General features: G+C 45.6%; 1 protein-coding gene across 1 annotated transcript in view; it reads left to right on the top strand.

The window, feature by feature from the left end:
- Positions 1-5985: 5985 nt before the first annotated feature.
- LOC146796883 (extracellular calcium-sensing receptor-like) overlaps positions 5986-20005 on the top strand; it is a 58724-nt gene continuing 44704 nt past the window's right edge. The window contains exons 1-2 of the mRNA XM_085630251.1: positions 5986-6207; positions 15760-16051. Of these exons, the coding sequence (XP_085486377.1) occupies positions 5987-6207; positions 15760-16051 (513 nt within the window). The 5' untranslated portion in view covers position 5986. The remainder of the gene's footprint in view (positions 6208-15759; positions 16052-20005) is intronic.

The following is a 20005-nucleotide window of genomic DNA, read 5'->3' as shown; positions in this document are numbered from 1 at the left end:
TCAGGCTCGCCCATCTCATCCTCAGAGCTCGATCTTCTGCCTGAGCCCTGACGTGCTCTCAGTAGACGTTCCGCCCTTAATGTTGTAAGAGTTGTTTTACTTTGTGTGGATCGGGTCTTTGCTTTTTGTCCACCAGTTATTTCTGCATGATTTGACCCAATGGGGAACTTCCAATGTTTCCCCATATTGAGGCCCCTTCCTTGGAAAAAACAGGGATTAAACAGGCTTGGCAGCTTCCTCTGTTTGTTAACTTAGTCTGATCAATAAAGAGGTTTGCCAAATAGTGGCCATTTCTGGATGTAATATACTAATCCCCGGTTATATTATAAATCAGTGCACTGGACCTGCTAATTTTGTTCCACTGCCAAAGAAAGAGAAAAAAAAAAAAAGGACCCGAAATGCAGAGTCACCCCTCTCCTTATTCAAATTTCACTCTCCGTTCTTATCCCAGAGCTTTTCTTACATCTCTCAGTACCCTCTCAGTGCCCACGAGTACCTTTATCCCTTGGGAAGCCTCACAGCCTCACAGCCCAGCCACCTCACCACCTCGCGCTTCACTCCTCCGGTTTCAGCCACGTATTCTCACAGAATTCGCGGTTGAAAATGCTCCTGCAGGATCGCGCGTTAATCGCGCTATAATCTCTCCATATCAGGGCTCAGAAAAGAATCACGGAGCTGAACGAAGCTCTGCACACTGCCGCCATTCCTCCCAGCACGCCAACGCCGGCACTGAGTCGTTCCTGAGGGCGGGGCCTGGGTCACTACGGCTACGGAGGTGTGGGAGTCTCCATAGTCCGCCGGTCCGGATGCATCCACTCTGTTGGGTCATTCACTCGTGTACCTCGGCACATTGATGCAAGTAATATTTGGCCACTGATGCCTGCCACAAAGTCTATGATGCATGTACAGTGGGACAATTGATGCTGATTAGTAGGGCAATTATTGTAGTTACTGTGTAGGGAGGGTCAATGGCAATCTTGAGATTCACTTATGCCTCACATAGGGCCACTGTCGGTGCTAGGGGCCACTTACGCATGTACAGTGCGGGGCCACTGACTCTTGTTACTAGCCCATTACCATGCCTATTTATGCATTCATAGTATGGGACTAATGATGCTCATTACTGGGCCCATTGATGCATACGCTTTTGGAGACTATTGGTGCTTGTTACTACACCAATTAGTAGGTGCACTGTGTGGGGCTATTTACTGTGTGGCCATGAACACAGTACTTGCACAGACACATTGTTCTTCCATACCCTATATGACTATTTATTTAATTTAGTTAGTATTTATATAATTCTGACCTAGCCACAGGGCACTTTTCCTAAACTACATCAGGCTAATATAGAAATGTAATAGCATGCTACACACAACAGTATTAGAAAAAGAACATAATGTATGAGTCCATATCTGTCTTGTGTAGAAGCAGATAGTAGTCCTAGTCCGCGAAGTGTAGTTTGAAAACTGTTGTTTTTAGGTCTCGCTGAGCCAGTGCATGCGCTGCCCTGCGAGACATTTAGTGTGTGGGCTTTTAAAAGTCCTACCAAAAGCTGGCTGGCCTAGAGCGTGCGGTTACACGCACAATGACAAGCAGAGGGCCATCTGGCTTTCCTCTCTCATCAAGGTCCGCGAACAGCGCACACCACTCACCAGCCTGCTTTCACTTTTATCATGGCGTGCGTGCGCACCTCTCGCGTCCTTTTTTACGTTTCGCCTTGCTGTGCTTGCTTTTTTCTTTTTGCTTAAGCTTTCCGCGAGATTGAAAGTGTTTTTAGATCTCTCTCATGTGCTTCTCTCCATTCTCTGTGTTGCTCTCTATCGTCCTTCTGCTTTTCTCCACCTGCGTTGCTCTCTTGATTCCTTTTTCTTAAGAATTCCATGAGTGCATGTGGTTCCAGCTTCTCCCTCAATGTTCTTCCGCTCTGTGTTGCTCTCTCTTGACTTTTCACCACCCTATTTTGTGATTGTGTCTGTTGTACCTAGCTTCTGTGAGCCGTCCTCCTCCCTCACTTCAGTGCGCTGCCCCTACTTCACTTGTCAGCTGACTCACCGCCTCACTTCTGTCTGCCGCTTCCCTGCCTTGCTTGTCAGCTGCCCCACTTCTGCGTTTCTGTCAGTTGCCCCCCTATAGCCTCTCTATCTGCTGCTGCTGATGTACTGACTAGTGCTGGCTTCCCTGGTTATTGCTGCTTTTTATATTTGTTTTTTTTATGGGGATGCACTTCGACCCCCACTCCTGTTCCCATCCGGGCCATGGTCCTTTCACGGTGTCCGCATACCCAATAACACAAAGAGAACTACCTATGTAGTGTAATATGCACAGTAATCTGCCATGAACCGTGGCGTATTTCCATCCCCGTTTAGGTATGGGTAGCCATAGTAAAGATTCTACAAATACTGTGGAAACAAAGGGGTCTTTCTAACATGTTTATCAATGCATCCTCTCTATGTGTACCACATAGTTCGAATACAGTCTTTCTTCAGTGTTTGTTGACAAAGGTGCAAGCTGATACAGAAGAATGTAATACTTTTTTGTAGCCATCTCACATGAAGCTGGTGTCTACTGTAAAACTCACCCACCTGTGTGGTAACAAAAGTACAAATAAGCTTTTACAAATGTAATACTTCTTGTATTTTTTTTGCTGTGTCTGGATGGCTCTTTGTGAATATGCCCCTAGTTCTTCCTATCTTTCATCCTTCTCTCCCCGTACCTAACTGCATCTTCACCCCTGCGCTTTGTTTCTTTGTTTTTTCACCATCGCCTTTTTAATTCCCTCATCCTTTTCTTTTTCATTCTTTCTCTTGTCCCATTATTTTCTCATTCCTTTTATTCCTTCCTTCTTTGCCCTCTTTCTCTGTCCCTCCCTAGGTTCTTTCCCTGTCCGTCCATCTTCCTTCTCCCACCCCCTCGGTCTGCTCTGCCCTACCTTCCCTCTTCCGTCCATCCTTCCTACATTCCATGTTTCCTTCTGTCCTACCTTTTTTACATCCCTCCCTTTCCTTCTCACATTCCCTGTCGTTCCTTCCCTCATTCTATTTGTACCTCCATAGTATCCCCCGTCCGCTCCATCCTTTGCCCCACGATCCCGGACTTTCCATTCTTTCTCCTTTCCCTGCTCCCTTGCTTCCCACCTTTCTCTCCTGCCTCTCTTCCATTATTCCATCCTTCACTCTTTCCTTCCTTCTGTCTGTCCTTTCTTCCCTCTGTCTTTTCTATATTCCCGCTTCCTTCTTCCCTCACCTTCTTACCTCACCTGCAATCCTTCCCTTATTCCTTCTTCTTTTCCTCCTGTCACCCGTTCCTTCTTCCGTCCCATCTTTTTTCATGTGCCTTTCCTTACACTTGCGAGATTTTGTCCTGCCTTCCGGTTTCACAGTTTTGTTTTGTTCGCACCAAGGCCGTCCTTCACCTCAAAGGCCTCGAACGCCAGCGTCTGTTGTACTGGACACAGTATTTTAACTCTGTAGGTAGAGCGCTGACGCCGGGTGTGTTTGCTGCCGTTCAGGCTGTAAGCATGGATTGGTTCTTTGTTTCCTCTCTAGGACTCAGCCTTGCTTGTTGTGTGTAGATGTGTACATGAAGCAATGCTTAATTTGTAAAAATAAACAAGCATTGGCATAGCCAATAGGTCTCGCCTTTGGGACCTTATCAGTGTTTCGCCATGCAACAGTTGATGTTGTTGTACCAAGGATATTGTGCTACATAACTAAATACTTATAAGGTCCCAAAAGCGAGACCTATTGGCTGTGCCAATGCTTGTTTTTAAATCTTTGCTGAAGTTTTTTTTTCTGGGTTGCATCTGATGTGGTAGGGAATGGAGTTTTGTAGTTGGGGTAAGGCATGAGAAAGCCTATTTGGAAGTTTTGGTATTTTTTTTATTAGGGAATTCAGGAATCATTTTGCCTCTGTTCCTTGGGTTTTGTAACTCACGCATGAGTTGCAGTTACTCTGGTATGGATTGTTTTGTGGGTTATGCAGGCAAACTTGAAGTCAATTCTTGCCTCAAGGGAAAGTCAGTGGAGTTGTTTTAAGAGGGGTGTGATATGGTCAAATTGTTTGACATCTGTATCAAGCTTGGCGGCTGCAAAGATTATGGGGCAGATTTATGTTGCACTTGCGCCACTTTTGCGCCGCCGTTGCGTCACTTTTGTGACGCAGCAGCGGCGCAAATCCTGCGCCATGGTGCGGGGTATTTACAACGTGACGCATCTGGGAGATGCGTCATGTTGTAAAGCCCTGCGCCACATGTAGGCGTTCCAGGGCAGGTGGGGGCGTTCCGGCGCAGGAACGCCTTCTAAAAGTGGCTGAGTGAAATCTACAAGATTTCACTCAGTCACTTTTAGGCCCATGCTGCGTCAAAACCCTGCGCCTGCTTGGAGCAGGCGTAAGGATTGACGTAGCATTGTACAGATAGGGCCCCCCAGAACATTGCTGGAGCTGCGTCGCGCTTGCGACGCAACTCCAGCAATGCGCCACTTTTACAGCACAGATGCGTCACGCATCTGTGCCGATTTTGCCCCATGGTGCGCCGCATTATAAATGCGGCGCATCCATGGTGGCGCAGCTGTGGCGCATAATAATTGGCGCATCCCTGCTGATATGCAGGGATGCGCCAGTTAACATAAATCTGCCCCTATATCTCTGAGAGGAGCATCAGAGGAGTTGGGATAATCCTCCAGGTGAGTGAGAATGAGAGAGAGACCAAAGTTTTAAAAATCTGTGTGGACGCTCATAGGCTTCATGTCCCGAGCAGGTTTTGTTGATAGGAGGCAGATTTGGTTAACATAGGAATGTGATCATTTAGATTTAGGTTTTAGTCAATGATGATGCCAAGAGATTTAAGATGAGAGACATGAAGCAGAAAAAGGGCAAGTGGATGTAATACGCTAAGACTTTTGTAGAGGAGGTGGAAAGTCATTACAGTTCGAATGTATTCATTTTTAGAGAGAGAGAATAAATCCGCTAAATTAGTTTATCTAGGAATATTTTCGAGTTATTTAGGTAAGTGAGATCTGAAAGACAAACGAAAATCTGGGTATCATAAGTATATTGGTGGACGTGGATAAGTCCATCTTGCAGAAATTATGTGAGGGCTTCCTTATGTAAGTTGCATAAGTTAGGAGCAAGGAAGGAACCTTGTGGGATTCTGAGTCTTTCTGGTTGAGTATTTGATTCAAACGTTCTTGAGGAAAGAAATGGCTATGCAATATCTATTCAATGACTATGCAATGTCTAAATCAATTGCTCAAGTCCAGGCTTATACATAAGTCCTTTTTAGCTCGATAGACATTATTGTTTCTAATTGAACGTCTACCAGGAACATTCATTTGGTGACAAGATTTCATCCCTCTCAACCACTGGTGTGTAGTTCACATTTTTATGAGTACCCATTGAAACCATTGTTCTTTTTGTAACTGGAATTCATGGTACATGCATTATCTCCTCTTCACATCCCAGATGCATGCGACCACCATGGTAGTGCTTACGTTAAAATACATAGATGGTGAAGCGCTGGCTCATTGTCATGGATAACTTGTTGACATTGTCACACCTTCCATGAATTCGCTTGGCAGCAATGGGAAGGCGAATGGTTTAATGTTAAAACCCTTCAGTAGGCTGGATGATTGCAGCATTTGCAACTGTAGCTCATCCTTAAAATGGCTGGACTTGTTCCCTTTACTAATGCTTGTTTCAACATGTAATTGCACACTTTGTACAGGTGATTGTGCTTTTCTGCAAGATCCTTTCCCCATGTTGAATTTTGAGCATGTGAATAATGGTTTGATGTTTCTTGACTATCAATCTGTTGTCCGCGAGGTCCAGTAATGCCCCTCGAGTCAAGGACATGGCCCTGTGATTAAACTTAGGAACCTAACCCACACTCTAGCGTTGACCCTTGTTGTGACTTTCTAAATGCAGGTCCATGTCCATGATGGGAAACAGCTCATTGGAGGGATAAGGAGCCCCTAACTTCGCAATGGCAATGGCAGTACTGATTATGCTGATGCACCTGTGGTCTGTAATACCCACTGCTGCAGCTGACAACCAGCCACAATGTCATCGACTATCTGCACCAAAGATGGAGGCCTACTCCAAAGATGGGGATGTGGTGCTGGGGATTCTGGCAGCAATTCACGAGGAGAGTATATTTCCTTCAACCAACCTCTTGTTCACGAATCCTCCTACTCCCAGGCACTGTCAAAAGTAAGTAATTGTTCCTTCAATAGCTGTGCTATACGTTTATGAATGTTTCTGGTTTCAATCTACAACCAGAGATTACCTTATTGCTCATTTTTCGAATTTCTTGTGTTTTTTACTATTGTTTTTTTATGGGATAGGTTACCAGATAAATCCATGCCACCAATGTAATAGTGCTCCTATTCTGGGTGTTCTGTTAACCTCATGCATTCTGGGAGTTGTAGTCACTGAATCCAAATGATTATTAATACAAAAGTCAAGGACTACAAGCACAGCCTTAACTGATTAGTTAAAGCGACCAGGTGATGCCACATCATTAAAAAGCGGTGCTCCTAATTTGGTTCTCCTGTTAGCAACCTTAGATATTCTGCCACTTGTATGTACTTCTGATTCACTTCAGGTGCTCTAATTGAACTAACAAACCTGACTCAGTGATTTGGAAACAAGCCCAGTGCTGATGCATTGCAACATTGGTGAAGGGATCATCTGGTAAATGTTTACTGTAACTTAGTAGTTCCCATTTTATTTTGATAGCTGAGTAGATGTATTTTTACTAGCAAGCGTTCATCCATTCCACTTTTGGAATAAATAAGCATTTAATTTCCCAGGTGTTGTAGCATTGAGTGCCTCGTTCTCTTTGTGACAGACACTAGTTTCAGCATCCCTTCACAGATAGAAGGGTTGCCACATATGACAAGTGTTAGTGGGGCATGGACTGGCCATGGATGAAGATGAAAGAGATCCGCACAATGGAGAGTACCTAGGGATGGCGGCAGAGCTCTAACAGCTCTGGGACCCTGCCTGAAGCAGCTCCTGTTGCCCTACTATCCCTGCAGCCCCATTGGTGTGTCTTGGCTGCCTCGATGGGACATTAGCTGTCCGTCAATGACCGTATGTTGTGCTGCCATATGGGAGAGCCTGCTGTGATGGAACACACAGCGCCCTCGTTTTAGGCTGGGCCACAGAGCTTCACCATGGAGTGCACTGCTTGCTTGTCCATACAACATCTGCACATGGTTGCTGGCCCCCTTCTGCAATCGAGGGCCTGCCTCTTCATCTGGGCTTGAGAATTTACTGTGCGTGGCCTGCTGCACCCTCGATTCCGGCTGGGACTTGAGCCTTCACCACAGCCGCATCACTTGGCTGCACTATGGTGCCGGCCCCCACTGCAATTGGGGCCCGCTTCACCTTTTGGACTCCCCCCTGGTTGCTGCAAGACCACCGCGTCATCAATCCCATCTTTGAAGGCTTGCGATGACTCCACACTCACAGCACGTGCTGCGGCACAAAAATCTGGTGTTGTAAAGTGCCCTTTTTGGATGGTTATCCCCTCACCGTTTGATCTGGATGTGGTTTCTTTATATAAAAGTGCACTTGAGCCTGCTAACCATGCCCCAGTGGCAGTGCTCATTCCCTCACATTGCAAATGTAAATTGGTACACACAAATGGCAAGAAGCTTAACACCCCCTGTAAGGCCCTATGTACATAGTATCAGTGGTGCCCAGGACAGGGATGTTAAAGGGGTCACCAGGGCAGCAGCACTATTTGTGCCACACTGAGTGCCTCAAGTAAATGTAAATTCTGCAGGTCTGCCATGTCATACTTGCACAAGCAGCTTGCCTGCTGGAGTTTGACTTTTCCCACACCATGTGCGGCAAAGTCCCCTCACTGCATAAGATATAAATCAGTCACCCCTAAGGTAGGTCTTCTATAGCCCAGGAGGCAGGATGCATTATGGTATAAGTGTGGACATATATGTGCAAGCATATATGGCCCTGCAGTAGTCTTTTAAATGAAACTTGACTGCAAGTGAAAGGTGGCCTATAGAATAACATGGGCTGGCATCCGGGCAACTCCCAGATAGTCAGCTCCATTACGGTACCACAAAATTCTGTCATGTTTGGTATAAAACATCATGCGTTTTCACCCTTGACATGATTCTTGGGTCGAGGGTGAACCAGCATATACCCAGGTGGCACCCTTAGAGAATGCCCATTGAGATGGCCAGTTTTCTCATGCTTTGGCTGGCTTTTCGAGTTGTTTGCCGCCAAGTAAGGGTTCAGACCTCAAGCTGTGATGTGAGTGCCGCTCCCAGAAGCCAGAGACAAAGGCCTGTTCAGGAAGGAGGTAACGCCTCCGCCCTCATAGGATGGCTAGTGAACAGACCTATCACGGAGGTGAGCTTCAAAGGATGCACCACCACTGATATGCAAAGGAACTTGTACCCCACTAACCTTCACACCCCTAGCACCCCCTAAATCTAGGATTTAAGGGGCACCCCTGACACCAGAACCTCAGATACGCTGTGATGACAAGAAGAGACCCATGTTCACGAAAACGCAGGACTTGGTAAAGATAAGGCGTGAAGCTCTGCACCTGTAGTAGTCACTCTGCATCTGCCGAATTGTGACTCAACCTGGAGTAGAGACTGGTTTTAAAAGGAAGGTGCAGTCCTCTGCAACCAAAGTAATTCACCAGGACTTCCAAGTCCCCTGCAGTCGGAAGGACCAAGCTGCACATACAAGACCAAAGGACTATCCACTAGGCTCTGACGTGGAATCTCCTGAAAGTACCTGGTCAGGTGTCTTTTGGGAATCGAAGTCCCACCCCTCAGCGAGGCTCAGCTTTCTACAGTGTTCCCTGGCCCTCTGTGAGAAGATTTACTCAGATGCTGTGCTTACCAAGTCAAGGCTTGTTGGTGGTCAATCTGACTTCTGACTGTTTTACTCGCCACTTCAGCCGCAGGGAATCATCATGCAAGTTCAAACATCCACCACTGTGGCTCCATTGTCTGGCTTTTACATCACCTTTTGCTCTGCATTGTCCCACCTGGTGAAGCCAGCACCTGCATTCTCATTCAGCACCACAGATAGCCAGGTGCACCTATGCACTCGAAACACCCAAACTAAGTACAGCTTTTCTACCTGGTGTTCCTTGGTCCAAGGCCCCCTTCTAGTTTAACCTAAAAGGGGCTCATCTGAACTCAACCTGCAAGTGACCGATTGTCAAAAGTGCAAATTTAAATGCCTGTGAGTCCTGTTTTTCAGCACCAGTGCCAGACAGCACACCTCTGCATCCCATCCCCCGAGCCAGGTAAAATTGTACTGACTGGTCTGTGGACCCGCAAGACCATAACTACAAGTGGGTTCCGTAGAACTTAACTCACAAGTGACCGTTTGTCACACATGTTTTCACCATTGACCTTAATGGTAAAGTTTTCCACTGCAAAAGTACTGATTTATTTAATGCATGAAAATTGATAACTCTGGTTATGCATTTTGTATTGACTTTTGGTGTCTAAAGTCATATACAAATCAGCTATATTGTTATAAATTGGTGTTTGATTTCTCTCAAGTTGTGTCACTTACATATCGTCCATGTTTGTGATGTGAATTACTTAAACACCTGTTCCTCTAACTAGCCTGACTGCTCTTTTCCACTCTACCAGGACTCAGCTAAGGTGTACGAGAGTGTATCCAAGGTCTACTTTTAAGCATTTGTGGTAGTATTACATAGTAAGCCCCCCCAGTCATATAACATAATGCTTCCAGCTTGCTATATTTTCTGTTGTTGACTTTAACTAGGCTGCTCGGCTCCATTGCAGCCTGCATCACCTGGTCCCTCTTACCCTGCCAAGAGCCGCTGACTCTCCACACCTGCAACATTTTCGGGGCCCCTTTAAGGCCTCAACCCTGAACCGGTATCCCACAGAGACCTTGGGACTACACCCATGAGCTTGTTGCAGCCTCATCAGGCTAACAGAACGAATTATCTCTGGTGCTGCCTCGGGCAGTGGTGGTACGTCTCAACACACTTACAGTTCCAGCGGGGCTGGAGAAGTTCCCTGTTTTCCCTCTCCAACATCATCTCCTGGGGTCACCTGAGGGGATTCTACCCACCCACCACCACTCTCAAGACCCTGCTGGACCCGCCCCCACTACAAGTCCCCTTTCTCCCTGGCCCATGCTGCTGACACTGTTGCCCCCCTGGCCAATTGAGCTTGCATTTGGGCCATGAGAAGTCATGGGAACCAAAGTATAGTGCATCTACGTAGCTTCATCAATAATTTGAGACTCAGAGAAGCAGAACTAGACCAGTAGGGACCAGCTCCTTCAGGGCATTTGTCGTTGCACCCCTCATCATCCCCTACTCTCTATTACTTGGACGCAGCGCTGGCAATCTAGGCTTCCCCCTCACATGGACCCGGACAGTGGGGCCATCTAGCGGTGAGTGCAGCATACGGCCTATCACCTCACACTCCCTCCTTGACCTCACCTCCCACTGCCCGAGCATGGAGCCCTTGCGCCTTTCGGACATTCTGTGTCATATGGCCTATGCTGACTCATAGGCCCTGAGGCTCGCTCTGATGGCACACAAGGCCTTCAGCACTTCACCCCCCTTAACTCTGAGGCTGATGTGCAGTCCACAGAGGGCAGAACCATCTCCTTTGGAGTGGACCTGGATGGCCTGGCTGGATCTGAGGCATGTGCATTTGTTGGACAGTCTACCTGGACGCATCACCCAACAGGAATTGCTTGCCTCCGCAAGTGGGCTCTCCTCTCTGAGCATCGACCTTCCCATGACTCATCTATGCTGAGATGGACCTACCTCTCCCTCCATCAAATTTGTACTGTTCGAACCTGCCCGCATGTATATCATGAAGGATGGCAGGTCAAAGGGCTTTTTTGACCCCTCCTTACTTCATAGCCTCTCTGAACAAGAGATGGACTTTGCACCTTTGGACTAATATGCCGGATTCCACCCCTCAGGCAAATCCCTCCTACTACATCTGGCAGCCACTCTAGCTGTATTGGGGGCCAGCACTCAAGGGCGATGCAACAGAAGGCCATATGAGATTGCATCCCTCACACGCATCTATACTGACAACCCTGTGCCTCCTCTTCACCGCTGCTTGGAGAAAGGCCTCCATGGACCTCAATGCCCTGTTCACCTCTAAAGAAGAGTAAGCGATTCAACAGCTGAAAGATCACCATTATGAACAAGGCAAGAAGGCAGGAAGGCTGCTGGTGGGCAAGCAGCACCAACAGGAGGCGGCGCTGACCATCCCGAACATTAAATCCACAGATGGCACTATCCTGACTTGCCCGCAAGACATTGTCAATTAGCTTGTGGTCGTCTAATGGGTCTTATACACCCCGGAAGTGGCAGACGATCTGGAGGTCTTTTTTGATAGCATGCGCCTACCTAAACTGTAGCTGGACCGCATAGTGGCGTTTAACCTTGATCCCCTGTTGGTGATCATGAATTGGGCTTTGAGAAGTGGGCCCACCTCGGCCTCTTGTTGTGGGGTAGAGTACAGGAGTTCAGGATGGTGACACTGCCACAATACATCTATGTCCTCAAGCATGCTACCCCTATTGGTACATCTCTCATTGCTACAATTCATTGACTGGACCATATGCTCTTTCATCCTGGGGTCCTCCCATTCCCAATTAGCCAGTAGCAAACTCTTGGTCACTGATTTTGTGGAGGTCTTGTTCTCCCATCATTTGAGCACTACACCCTGCCCCTGCACTTGGCACAAACTTAGTTGTATGCTTCCTAGGGCTCCTGACCCGCTACTGTGGGTGCAGAAAGAACAAATCCTGCTGGACACAGGGCCTGCCTCCCTCTACAAGAGTGGTGTAATCATGCTGGGTCCCACAAACCCAATGCTACAAGCAATAGTCAAATCATGGCGGCAGGCCTACCGCCTCTTTGGGATGGATCCTCTTCTTCATGAACACGCACCATGATGGGGTTACTCTAGCCTCTGCATAGGTGGCGAGATGTTGAGCTGGGTGGTATGGAGTTCTGTGGGCCTCCACAGCCTCCAACAAGTTCTTGAGCAGGGCGCCCCTAAATCTTTTGTGGCGCTCAGAGACAAAACATGAAACAGAGGATTGGACAAACCCTTGGAAACACTAGACCACAGAGCCCGAGAGGCACGGTTGAAGTTTTTTCTCTTTAAGTCACTACATGACTGGCACTGAACTCCTCTAAAACTACGAGCAGCTAATTGCTAGCACTGTGCCCACTACCATTGCAACCTGATTCGTATCTGCTGTGATTGCCCCACAGTACGAGCTTTTTGGGAGGAGGTTGGAGCCACACTGAGCAAGACCATACCAGTTACGACCACCTTGTCACATCCCCTGATCCTCCTACATGACCACACGGCCTCCCCGGATGGTACCCTGTAGCTTTTAGTTGAGGTCTCCCTTGACTCCCTATGGAGAGGCCAAATGTTCCACTATGCTGCCACTGCCCTTGGGATCCTCCTCTGGCCATGATCCTTGACGTTGCTCACGCATTTACCACTCTCCACTTTTGCTTTAAACACCTCTACCCTCCCAACCCCTCTGCCTCTCATTTCTCTATTCACTTCCCTCTTCTTCCATTTTATCCCACCAGTTCCCCTCCCCAAACATGTGTGTGAGAGTGGGCCCCCTGCTTGCTTTCCTCTCTCCGTATTTATCCAGTTTTTCTCAAAGCTCACCTCACCCCACCGACCATCATGTGCACAGATGTGGACCCCACGCGTCATCCTTGGTACTGCCTATCCTTGACCGCCGAGGACCCCAGCTTTGAGGAACCACCACATGCTATGTATCCATTGCTATGTTTCATTTTGCTCTCTGTACTTTGCATTGTGTGATTGCTTCATGTATCAAGTCTTATGTTCCCCTCCCCATTCCTTTCTCCCTTATTTTGATCTTTCAATAAAGAATTGTGAAACAAAAAAAAGAAGTTTGATGTTAAATTTTAAGTAGAGAAAGGGGATGGAGACAAAGAGGACCCAAGAAAAAACACTCCTTCATTATGTAAAAATACTAAAGTTGAAACAAAGAAAACAATAATCAAATGAAACCATCCCTCTGAGTGTTGATTCTTTAAGGAATAAATAGCAAGAAGCATCTAAATGGCTCCAAGCATCAATTGTAAGTATTCAGGTCTCTAGTTTACAAAGTTCTACTCCTTCATGCACATCTCTGTGTGTCTTATATGTAATATTCAGAGGGATTAATGTGAGTGTATAGATACATAGGACTCACATACAATGGTGACTTAGCAGGTCACTTAGGGATTGGCTGATTTTGGGGCATTTACCACAAATTGTGAGATGTCAACCAGTCCTCGGTGCACGTACCTCATTTAAAGGTGTGGAACTGCTGACTGGGCACAAACATCAGCCAGCAAAGCCAGCAGTCAAACAATGAGAGGGCCAATCTGCTGCAGGACCACCACCTCTAATACATGATGAGGTATCTAGGGTGGTCCTCTCAGTGCATATTCTGGCTTCTACATGTCTGCCGTGAGGGGCAAGAAAAATAAAATGGCCCCACTCTCAAGGAGAACTCTCCACTGTATTTTTTTCTTTTCAGAAACAAACCTGCCCTGCAATAATTTCTGACAAAAGAGCTTCCACTCTTACTGTGAAAGCACTTTCACCAGTAATGAAACGGATGCTACACTGATATTCCTTGGGTAGGACAGGCTGTCTGGTAAGGGTTGGGTGGAGGCTAATCCTCTACCCCGCCCCCCAGATGGACCTCCAGTTGCCTCTTAATTACACCTTTAGAGTACCCGAAACTACCTAACTCTATGTGTGAAACATCTACATATAGCCACAAATTGATTCTGCACTTACATTTCAGAAAGCGAAATCAGTGCAAATTGCATCTGGACTTTCAGGTCTCGATGTGTATACATACCATGGAGGAATATAGGGGCATATTTACAACGAGGCGATAAAAAAGTTATCGCCGCTTTAGCGGCCGTTTTCGGACGAAAAGCGGCGATAATTTTATCGCTATATTAGCAAGGTCACGCTAACGCGTGAAACCTTGCTTTAACGTGGGGATTTCTAACGCCCAGCTTTGCATCTCTAATGAGATGCAAAATGGGCGTTCCTGACCTGACATGATAGGAGAAATGTCGCTAAGCGACATTTCTCCTATCATCAAGCCCCACGCTATGAAGCATAGCGGCAGGAAAAGTAGCGATAACACCTGTTATCGTTACTTTCCTAACACCTGCTTCAGGACTGACTTAGCCATGATATCCTATGTAAGGTGGATATCGTGGCTAAGTTTGTGAGTCCCTATCAACAAGCAAACGGGAGATTATCGCTGGGTTTCCAGCGATAATCTCACGTTAGCCAGTTAGTGCTAGGATTTTTATCGCTGATGAGATAAGCGTTGCTAATAGCACGCTATCTCAGCGATAAAAATCGGCGCTAGCCGGCGATAATTATCCGAGCGCTAAGTGCGCTCAGTGATAATTATCGCCGGTTGTTGTTGATATGCCCCTTATTAAGGGGAAATGTGTCGAAAAGCGGTAATCATGCAGGGGCATATTATCAAGGACGGCGTTAAAATTATCGCCGCTTTATGGGCAGGAAACTGCCGCTAAAGTGGCGATAATGGGCTTGATAATATGCCCTTGAGAATTCCAATAGAAGCCCAGGTTCACACCAGAACATGGGCTTCTATTGGAATTCTTTGTGGCATATTATCAAGCCCATTATCGCCACTTTAGCGGCGTTAATTTTAACGCCGTTTCTTGATAATATGCCCCGCAGTTCTGCCAACTACTAAAACAAAATTCACTCGCTATAGCCCGTGTCCCCACTTTTAAAAGGTGATCACTTGGTAAATGCGTTGGGGTGAAAATGCAATTCGCTCTCATGGTATTTTCCACGTGTGGTAATATTGGGAACTTAATCAACATGACTCAGGAACGAAGAAGGGACAACGTCTGCAAAATGACTACAAACATGAAAAGGCGAACAATATTTTTTAAAAAGCGCTGGTCCTTAAAAATACAAGTGTTTGCACCTTTAAATTCGGGACACATGTATTTTACACTGCTGTCAATTTAAGGCATGTTCATGGAAATCCTCGATTTCTGTAGGTTTCCATCTTTTTCTCTGGGATGTTGAATTATTCAAATTGTAAAGTGTCATAAAAATTGTAGACATTAGTCTAGAAATCAAGTCACGGTTTTAAATTGCTGCTTTTTATTTAATGGTTTCTGTTAGATATTTATGAATAGTCAGACCTACTTAGAAATGGATCATTCCGAATCATAAACGTTTCTTCCCCACAGCACGCACATCTGTTATCTGGATTGAGCTCTACATGATGCTGCATAGATTGTGATATGGAATATCGAGGACGGGACTATTGTGACACACTGATGTCTTGGACACAACATCTAGGGACAAATATCGAAAGATAAGTGCATATATAGAAAGTATAGGTTTACTATCCCTAACTCCACATCTATGCACCTTCAAGGTACATATACCATTGAGGTACATATATGTGGGGTTAGGTATAGAAAATCTGTACTTACCTTTCAAACACTTTGTCCATCGACATTGTGTCTGTGACAATGGGCGCCATCTATGTACCATTGGCACACCTGCCTCACATGCTTTGAAATGTCAATCATGTCCTAATCATTTTAAAAACCTGTTTTGCTTGCCACATTCCATTGCTGTAAATGTACATTCTCTAATGGGTATGTCTGCATTTTTATGGTACCTGCAGAATTCATATACCGTTCTACCAAAGCCTGCTTGCCATGGTCTTCACCATTAATGACATCAATAGAAGTCACAAGATCTTACCCAACACCACCTTGGGATTTCGGATTTATGACTCTTGTCACTCTGAGGTTTCAGCAGTTGGGGGAACCTTGCAGCAGCTGTCAGGAGGGACAGAGACAATCCCAAACTACCTGTGCCAGTCACACCCCAAGCTGTCCGGCTTCATCGGAGATGGACCGTCCGCAGGGGTCCTCCCTATGGCACACGTACTGGGCAATTACAGGTTTCCTCAGGTAAGGGATGAGTTAAAACTTGGGTTAAAACCATTGCAAATCAGAAAGTGAAAAAAATGTATTGTTCAGTTAATAAAAACTTACAATAAAACACCTTTATACAATTTTCATACATTTCGTACATAACCAATCATGAACAATTATTTAAAAACCAATATAAAAATATATTCATCAAAAGAAAAGCGATAAAATCTCTTTACTGAACACAGTCAATTTCCTCTCTGCTAGATCTACGAACTTCAAGAATCTGCCTGTAAATTGTTAAAATTCTCCCTGCAAGCAGGCTATAACTGCTTGTCAACATGTTCGTATAGTTTAACTATTAAAATCCTGCCTCAACATGCTTCTGCATTAAGCTGTTAAAGCAGGACAGCTACAAATGATATAACTAATGTCTTCTCTCTTATAGTTACAAAGGCGGTGTGTCACCACGAAATTGGCTACTGCCAAGCCAGAATCTCAAAAACCTCAATTTAGCCCTTAGACCATTCAGATCCCCTAAATAATTCTGCGGTTTTAGCTTGCCATATTATGCAATTACTGTCCACGCATTGGATCTCTTTGCCAGCACCGCTCTGTCCATTAGAGAAGACATTTTTTTACTGCACCCGTTGATAACTTTATTAAATGCCGCCTGAGAGAGGGGTAAAGCCCATAATTGTTCTGCCTTAAACGTAGCTAAAGCCAATTTAAAGTATTTGTGGGCCTGCATGTGTTTGCAGTTGCTTATTGCTTCCCAGACCACTGTCATAAGTGTGGAATTATTATCCCTTCTAAGTTTGTGGCAGAATTTCAAGAACGCCCCTAGGCTGTTTAAATTCTGTTGTTTGAGCCCGAAATCTAATCGAATTTGTGATGGTGATGCATGCTGAGGGAGGTTAAACAGACGACGGTAGGTTCCTGTCACAAGCTTATCTATGATGTTATCAGCCTTCCCTCTTAAGATCTCTACTCCATATGTCAGAGATAAAACATGTTTAACTGACACAACTTGTAATAGCGGCTTGAGGGAAAGCCCTTTTAAGCTATTCTGGAGGGTAGCAAATGCTGCAGTTAACGAATCGTTCCTTCTCTGTAGTGCCGCACACTGGTTCCTAAATTAACCCCTTGCATCTAGTATGACACCCAGGTATTTGTACTCTAAAACTGATTCCAACACGGTCCCTTCTATGATCTATGTTGGCTGTGCTGCTTTACCCCTAGACACCAACATGGTTTTTGCCTTCTTTAAGTTGACCTTTAACCCATGGGATGAGGCATAGACAGCAGTTTCACTAATTAACCGCTGCAGCCCCACCTTTGCATAACTCAGTAGCACAATATCATCGGTGTACAATAAGTGGGAGACCTTGAAGCCAGCCACCAACAGAGAGTGTGAGTTAATGCTAATCAAACCTAAAGAGATTTCAGCAAGATAGAGATTGAACAAGATTGGAGTCAAGACACAACCTAGTTTAAAACCATTTGTTGTTAATATTTTTTTTAAAACTGTTGTTCCCTGGTTCAACCTTACTCTCGTCCAGGTATTTGTATACAGCAGTTGGATCGCTCTCAGGAGTTTAGGTGCTATTCCCAATTTCGATAACTTATTCCAAAGAATGTGCCTTTGTCAAAGGCATCGCAAAAATCAATAAAACACAAATGAAGATTCAATGAGCGGCGTCTTGCCAGTTCAATTGAAGATGCTAACATTTGAATGTTAATAGTAGTACCCATGCCTTTAATAAACCCAGTCTGATTTCTTGGCAACATATTTTTGGAAGCCAACCACTTCGTTAGCTCTGCCACAAGGCATTTATCAAAAAACTTTGCCTCACATTCCATTAAGGCTATTAGCCTATAATTGGCAGGGTCCGTGGCTTGACCGGCATTTTAGATCGGGACCAGAATTGAGCTCCTTCACTCACCAGAATATGATTAAATAATATTGTCAGTTTCTTTGTCCAACATTGCGGATTTTCCTTGTAAAGTGCTTGGGGGGGGCATTTGGCCCCGGGGCACCGTCCCGGTGACTGGTACTTATAATTTTCTCAACAGTTTTATGTTGGATCTCTATCGGCAAAATTTCCCTTGTGGTATCACCCATTCCTTCTTCAGATAGTCTTGTTACGGTATATGTGCCACCTGACGTAGCACCCAAGTACTTTTCCCAAGCCTCTTCAGATATGTTTGACATTGCTTGTTGACATTTCCTACCGATAGATTGATTTACCAGTCTCCAAAACTCTCTTGCATCTTTACGTTTAGCTGCATAATTAACTTTACGCCAGTACTGATCTAAGTCGGCTTTTGTTTGAACCCATACAGCTTTTTTGTAAAGTGACTTTAATTTTGGTAAGGACTCACACCCAACACTAATGGATGCGTTGTTTCTTAGGACTCTCAGGGCGTGCTTTTAGTTTCCTTTTGGCTGTTTTGAGTTGCACTGAAATCTTCTTAGGAAATGAAGTGGCTGTTGATACCATGACTCTTGACTGAACATAGCGAATTGGTCCCAGTGGTTCAAGAGATTCTGGTCTGTGTCATATGAATCTTCCCACAGTTCTCTTGCTTGGTGTTTGATTTGTGCTATGCTACCTTCAGTCCATTGTAACCTTTTATCATTTTGTCCAGCGAGCTGACTTTTTTCTGGGGACGATTGATCGTGTAAAGAGATGTTTAAGTTAAGACTGATCATTTGTGGCTGGTGAACACTTTCCAGCCTGTTGCCCAACTTGTAGCTTGAAACCATCTGATATAATGGAAGTGATACTAAGGAGTAGTCTATAACTGCGTTAGATTTTGCCGAGTGGTGAGACTCTTGGGCCGGAATATACGGAGCCATCCGGCCGTTCAATACTCGCAACCCGTGATGCTCCAGATTACTCACCGCAGCCTTGCTCATTCAGATCATTGTTTAAATGCTTCAGTCGCCGGGATATGCCAGATATTTGCTCCCTAGGCAACACCTCTAAAGAGATACATATTAAAGTCTCCCGACAAGAAAATCCGAAGAACTGGATTAATTGTACATTGAGATATTAGGAGACTCAATATCCTTTCGATAGTTTCTTTTTTATATTCGGGTGTTCAATTTCAACTTCTTCGATTTTAATATTAAGATACACTGTTTCATATAATGCCAGTCCTCCTGCTACGCGCCGCTTTGGAATAGGACTATGTGGTGTCTTCTGATGAAGATTAGGAAATCCTGGTCATCTACCTTTGCTGACAGTCCCTCTAAGTTACATGAGCAGATGTCAACCTTGTTCTCTTTATAGCCGGCAAGTAGGACTTTGTTCTGTCAGGTACTTGGATCTTTGTCTGTACTGAAACACAGAGAACCCGGTAGCCAAGACCAATCAGTTTTTTGATGTAGGGCTTAATTCGCTATAGCGTCCTTTTAGCAGTTGACTACCTGGGGGGCTGTACTGTCCCTTGATGATGCGATTGAACAACTCCTTGCCCCCTATAAAATCGAAGTTGATCCCAAGTGCCACTTATTCTTACAAATGATTGGACTTTTCATTGGCTTTTGACGTCCCATAGCACACTCCTCTCCTTCCACCTTAAGGCAAGTTCCATTGTCATCCGGGTATAGAAACTGTGGATAAGCTTCTTCCTTTTCCCATGTCATTTCAATAGCCCATTTTTTAACCGCTTGTATGCTCAGGACGAGCCCAGCTCGTCATAACAGCCGCGGCCCGCCCACACACGATTGATTCCCTGCCTGTGCGGGAGAATCAATCAGTGGGCGGGGTCGTGACAAGCTCAGCTTGTCATGAGCACAGCTCTACTGTGCCTCATGACGAACTGGGCTCGTCACGAGCACCGCGGTGCTGCGCACCCCCCCGCGCCGTGGGAGAATTACCCCCACGGCGAAGGGGTTAAATATCTCCTTTTCTGCCCATACTTGGTCAGCTACAGCTGGTGTAGCCCACATGAGCATTGTCAGTTCTTCACCTCCAGGTCGTG

This window comes from Triturus cristatus, chromosome 10 (genome assembly GCF_964204655.1).
Source record: "Triturus cristatus chromosome 10, aTriCri1.1, whole genome shotgun sequence".
NCBI lineage: Eukaryota > Metazoa > Chordata > Amphibia > Caudata > Salamandridae > Triturus > Triturus cristatus.
Note: the sequence above shows the minus strand (reverse complement) of the source record. Positions and strands in the feature narration are given on the sequence as shown.